Raw genomic sequence first — 5,847 nt, 5'->3', positions numbered from 1 at the left:
AAGGAGATTGTAAGCCGCTCTGAGACTCCCTTGGGTAGTGAAGGGCGGGGTATAGATCCAATCTCTTCTTCTTCTCTTCTAGTGCGGATGGTTGCACTGGTGATGCTCTAGCAAGGCTCCGCGCCATTGCCTCACAGATGTCTGGCCATGGCACAACAGGAGCAGGTTGCTATGCCAGCATGTCTCAGAGAGAGACACTAGTGTATCTCCTTCTTCTCTTCTAGTGCGGATGGTTGCACTGGTGATGCTCTAGCAAGGCTCCGCGCCATTGCCTCACAGATGTCTGGCCATGGCACAACAGGAGCAGGTTGCTATGCCAGCATGTCTCAGAGAGAGACACTAGTGTATCTCAAGGATATGCCACCATAGCACCTGCTTGGCTTTCTGAGTGCTTCCCCACCCCTGGGATTGTGCTGTTAGTCTGGAAAAGCAGCAAGCCTAGTTCTCAGACACAGAAGATTAGGTGACACATATGCCTGTACCCCTCCAGATTGCAGGTGGGGGCACACATCATAGAATGCTCTTGTTTAGGAAGAAAATGGCCTATCAATGGGAAACAAGCATGTCAAGGAAAAGAGTACCAGCCTGCCCCCGCCCCCGTGCTCGTGCAGAATCATGGCCCTGGATATGGATTTTTGTAGCAGGAACTCCTCTGCATATTAGGCAACACACCCCTCATGTAGCCAGTCCTCCAAGAGCTTACAGAGCTCTTCTTACAGGGGCTACTGTAAGCTCCTGGAGGATTTGGCTACATTAGGGGTGTGTTGCCTAATGTGCAAAGGAGTTCCTGCTACAAAAAGAGCCCTGCAACACACCCTAATGTAGCCAATCCCCCAAGAGCTTACAGAGCTCTTCTTACAGGGGCGACTGTCAGATCCTGGAGGATTTGGCTCCATTAGGGGTGTGTTGCCTAATGTGCAGAGGAGTTCCTGCTACAAAAAGAGCCCCAACACACCCTAATGCAGCCAATCCTCCAAGAGCTGACAGAGCTCTTCTTACAGGGGCTACTGTAAGCTCTTGGAGGATTGGCTACATTAGGGGTGTGTCGCCTAATATGCAGAGGAGTTCCTGCTACAAAAAGAGCCCTGCACGCGGCCCTGGCTATCTGGCATTTATCCAGACTGTAGAAGGCAAGATAGTAAAAAACAAAGGAGGGTGGTCGTTCAGGTTAAGCTTGGTTGGGGCTCAGATACCTGCCTTGAAGCTGTGGCTTTTTTTCTTGTTAACGACCTTTATCTCAGCTCCCCAGATCGAGCCATCCCATGTGGAGAATGTGCTGGTGCCCTGTGCCTACAGCCCCACGTATGTGGTGAAGGACTTCCCAATTGCCCGCTACCAGGGCCTGCAATTTGTAAGTGTCCCATAGACTCTCGCCCCACCTTCTCTGTCCATAGGGAGGTATCCCAGAATGTTTCTCCATCCTTCTTGCCATCACTTGCCATGATAATCTCTACTCCTCGGAGTGTCTGTTCGTGCCTGACATAATCCGAAAGGCATCAATGGACTTGTGTGGGCAGCCGAAATTTGTGTTAAGAGAGTTCAGAATGTTTTATCGGGGTCTGGATGGTTGCCCGTGAACCAGGAAGGAGAGGTTCTGTGGTCCAGAACGGAAGGGGAACTGTGCTGAGCACCGAGCATCCTAGTTTGGTCCCTTTAACATACAGAACCTGTTTGCAATCTGATTTTGAGTGAGAAAGCCAAGTTTAGACTCTACATCACAGTGCAGAGGCAGGTGTAGTTTCTTCTCCCTTTGACTTTACTTGGGCCCCGGTCACATGGGCCAGATAACGCGGGGGGGAGGCGTGGCTATTAGCGCCGTCACTACTTGAGCCGCTGCAACGCGATCAGGCGTGACAGTAGCAAACCGCATTGTTTTTGTCGGCAAGTGGTTCTTGCAGCGCTTCAGCGGGGCAATCAGACGGAGACAGTCCATCTGCGGCCCATGGCAAACCGTTTGCTAGTAGCTCGTGGGCGGTACTTTTTAACGCCGGATCTTTCGCGGTAAACGACAGGCTGGGGACGGGCGGGCGACACTTCCCAGATGTTTCCGTATGATCGCGCCCGTTTAATCCGTCCGGCAGTCGTGCCTTTCCCGAGGCAAATTCTCCGTGTGACCGGGACCTTGGTAGAGTTCATTTCTGTTGCCCCAGGTAAAAGACCTGTCCCCTGAAGTGCGCCCCAGAATATTTTCTGTTACACTGTATAACTCATCCCTTTCTCTTCCTCCACCATCCTTTCTGTGAAAGCTGGAAACATACATGCCTTGCTGTGACTCTTCTCACCAGGTTGCCCCTCCCACAGGTCTACCTCTCATTTGTCTACCCCAATGATTTCACCCGGCTGACGCACATGGAGACAGAGAACAAATGCTTCTACAGAGAGTCTCCCCTTTACCTGGAAAAGTAAGTGTGATGTAGGCGTGGTAAGGAAATACGACAGTCTGGCTGCCATAGTGCTCAGGAAGGCACAGCACTCTGGAAAAGCCATCCAGTGCCCTGTGTTTGGGAATGGAGAGGCTGCTATTTCTTGTACCATATGCTGCTATTTGACAATTGCATGTCCCGGGTTTATGAGTGTGTGTGTGTGTGTGTGTGTTAAATGCCACCAAGTCCCAGCTGTAAATATTGTATCTGCTTATGTTTTATTCCTGCTTTTTCATCTTTTGTGCTGCAAGTTTTATACTTTCGTGTACTGTATTGTTTTATATTATTTTATAATTCTGTAATCCACCGCGAGATTGTTTATTGAGAGGCGGTGTATAATCATTTTAGATAAATTAATCAAATATCCACTTAAAATGTAAAATATGAATGTAGCAAATACATAGTATGCTCATCAGGGATCTATAACTGGGCACTTCTCCCGGCTGGTAGCAAACCCAGGTCTGACTCTGCCAAATGTATGAAATGGCCCTGAATGGCTTCTCTGTCATTGACTCTCAGATCCAGTAAAACCCTTGGCTTCCACCCAGTCTGCCCTATGGTAGCCATTTCGCCCTGCGCTGTAGATGCTATTTGGCCCTTGGTCTTCCCTTGCATTTGACAGCAAAAGGACTAGTCACTGAGTTGGTCCTTCCTGACGCAGACATCGAGAAAAGCACCAACCCTAACCCTAACCAACCCAACTTTACAGTACCGCCCAAGTCCATTGGCCAAGGAAAATTCTGTTTATGTTCCTGGACCCTCTTTCCTTTCCTCAGCATCCATATTGCCCCATGTCATGTCCATGTGGCCACCCTCACTCTCATGGGCTATCCAGTAAATGAGCAAGATACTGTTTAAAGCCCTCGTCTTCTCCCTAAGGGCTCTGACTCTCAATTTCAACCATACTACCTACCCATCAATAGCTGTATGTGTGTGTCTCTTTGTCTATATTTACCTAACTATTTAGGAGACCATTTCACAGATCTCATAAAAGAGGCTCTGGCCCATGAAAGCCAACATACATACAGCTTCTGAAGCCGACAGGCCATCATTGAGCCACACAGATTTGTACTTACTGATCCTTCATCGGAGATTTTGTTGCTCCCCCCCCCAGATTCGGCTTTTACAAGTACATGAAGATGGATGAAGAGGAGGAGGATCTTCACCAGAGAGCCTTTCTGTTCCTGAACCCTGAAAGTAAGTTGTTCCTGCGAAATCAAGATGGGAGTCGCTCTGATCTTTCCAGTCCCTTTTCATGAGCATTTTGGAGTCCTGCATGTTGTACTGCTGGTGTTTTAACGTGCAAATCTGCTGAGCCATCTGCTTGCTGGGATTGTATTTCCCAGCCCTGGCAAGTTTGTCTCGGGTCAGGGCTGTGCAGCAGATTGCTTGGTAAGGAAGGGAGAAAACAAATGACCCAGCTTGGACACTTGCAAGAGCAGAGGCCACAACCCGCACCAGTGGCATACAGAGTGACCGCCTGCCTCTATTCCTGGATGTTCTCCTTTTCTCCACCCATCCCCAGCCAATGAGCATCACTTTGTCAGGGTCCTTAGCCAGGTTACTCAACACAGGGCTTCATGAGAAGATAACTGTTTATTGGTGAATCCAGAACTAGAGACACATGTACAGCTTGTGTCAGGAATGGCTGCCAATACGAGGGCCTCTTACTTATACTAGAATCAAACATCCCCCTGGTAAGCATGAGCCAATGGAGACATCTCACCTGGGTGGGCAAAGCAAGCAGGAAAAGCAAAAAGGCCGTTAACTTTCCCAGCCAAGTAAAAGTGCAGCTGGAGCATCTACAAGGTCAAGCACAAGATAACAAACAGTTGGTGAGCCAGGGAGAGCTGAGACAGAAAAGGGGAGGGCACCCCTCCACATTCCAGACCCATGACAGGGCTACCTGACACACTTGTGCATTCACAGCACCAAGCTGTGATTGTGATTTCTGCGTAAAGTTAGATGGATGCTTTCTTTTAACAGCTCCGACATCCCCACTGGTGCCTATTTAAAGAAGGGGAAACAGAGAATTATTTCTCATTATGCCAAGTTAGAATAGATGGGAGTTTGTGAGTATGCTGCTGGCTGCCTTCCTAAAGAAGGGCATGGGCAAAAACCACATTAACACCAAGTATTTGGCTTCTTGCCGGATTCGGAGGGGTGTGTGTGTTAATTTCTTTATTTTTTATTTTTATTTTTTTGCATCTTCTGCAACATGGTGTGATCTCTGCCTACAATATCCGCCTCTGCCACAGGTTTCCAAAGTTCATTCAGGCACGTAGCTTCTACAGTCTGAAGGCATATTGCCCAAAGCCTATTTGTGCCTCTTGATTGTGTTAAAATGCAATCAATACTTTCCTCTAAATCTTGTTTGTAGCAGTGAGGAGATTAGATCTCAGACCTTCACCCTGCCTTTGATGTGCAGCCTGGACTCTTCTGCATTAATTTATCTGGCTTTCCTGTTTAGTATGAGGGAAATTCTCTCTCCCAAGCTATCATGTTGAACTTCGTGTACTGCACTGAGAGAGGGGGCTGCACCACCAAATTTCTAGTTCTGTCCCAAGGACAGCAAAATTCTGTATTTGGAATTAATTACGAACATCAGAAGATTATATGCAATCGTTCTCACTTGGCATAAAGTCATTTGGTTTGCACAGATAATTTTGACCCTGCATAGATTTTTGGCAAGGGCAGACTAGAAGAAAGAGAAGAAAGAGGGGGTAAATGAAGGTCAGGTGTGCAGGCAGAAAGACTAAGGGGGTGAGGAAAGGGCAGGTATCCATGCCATGCAGAGCTCAGAATAGCTTAACCTCCAAAAACGTCATCCTTTTTTATAGTCAGTGTCTGTACATTTTCATATGTGCTTCCAGAACCATGAGGCCAAGCAACTTTATATTTAAGAGAAAACACGCCCTGACCTGGATAGCCCAGGCAAGCCTGATCTCATCAGATCTCAAAAGCTAAGCAGGGCCGGCCCGGACAAGGATTTGGATGGGAGACCTCCAGAGAATACCAGGGCCGGGGGGCGGGGGCAGGCGATCAAGCCATTCCTCTGAACATCCTCCGTGCTCCAGTAGGAGCCTCCAGAGGTCACCATGACTTCCAGGCACGGGCACACAGACACACACAAATGCAATAATATATATTCTTTTTAATTATAAAACCTCTGGGTCCTTGAGAATGTACATTCTATTACATTTTAATCTCATTGCTCAGAGTAGTATACATGCTTCTCCTGTCTTCCATTTTATGCTTACGACCAGGGGTCATTTCGTAGAAGAAGAGGTGCAGGAGCTCATTAGCATAACTCATTAGCATAACTTATTTGTATATGCCACACCCCCTGACATCACCAGAAGTGTGTCAGAAGGCAACACCCACCGCTGAGGCTCCACTGGACTGTTTTGGATTGCTAGCTATT

At 47.9% G+C, this 5,847-nt stretch overlaps 1 protein-coding gene across 1 annotated transcript in view; it reads left to right on the top strand.

The window, feature by feature from the left end:
• The window catches only part of LOC107108372 (N-acetyl-beta-glucosaminyl-glycoprotein 4-beta-N-acetylgalactosaminyltransferase 1-like), a 45,113-nt gene that overhangs the window by 22,984 nt on the left and 16,282 nt on the right, over window positions 1-5,847 (top strand). The window contains exons 5-7 of the mRNA XM_015408796.1: window positions 1,242-1,351; window positions 2,302-2,402; window positions 3,538-3,620. Of these exons, the coding sequence (XP_015264282.1) occupies window positions 1,242-1,351; window positions 2,302-2,402; window positions 3,538-3,620 (294 nt within the window). The remainder of the gene's footprint in view (window positions 1-1,241; window positions 1,352-2,301; window positions 2,403-3,537; window positions 3,621-5,847) is intronic.

The sequence above is a fragment of the Gekko japonicus genome, unplaced genomic scaffold (assembly GCF_001447785.1).
Source record: "Gekko japonicus isolate JY-2015 unplaced genomic scaffold, Gekko_japonicus_V1.1 scaffold3210, whole genome shotgun sequence".
Classification (NCBI taxonomy): Eukaryota; Metazoa; Chordata; class Lepidosauria; order Squamata; family Gekkonidae; genus Gekko; species Gekko japonicus.
The sequence above is the reverse complement of the archived record's forward strand: the minus strand, read 5'-3'. Positions and strand labels throughout refer to the sequence as shown.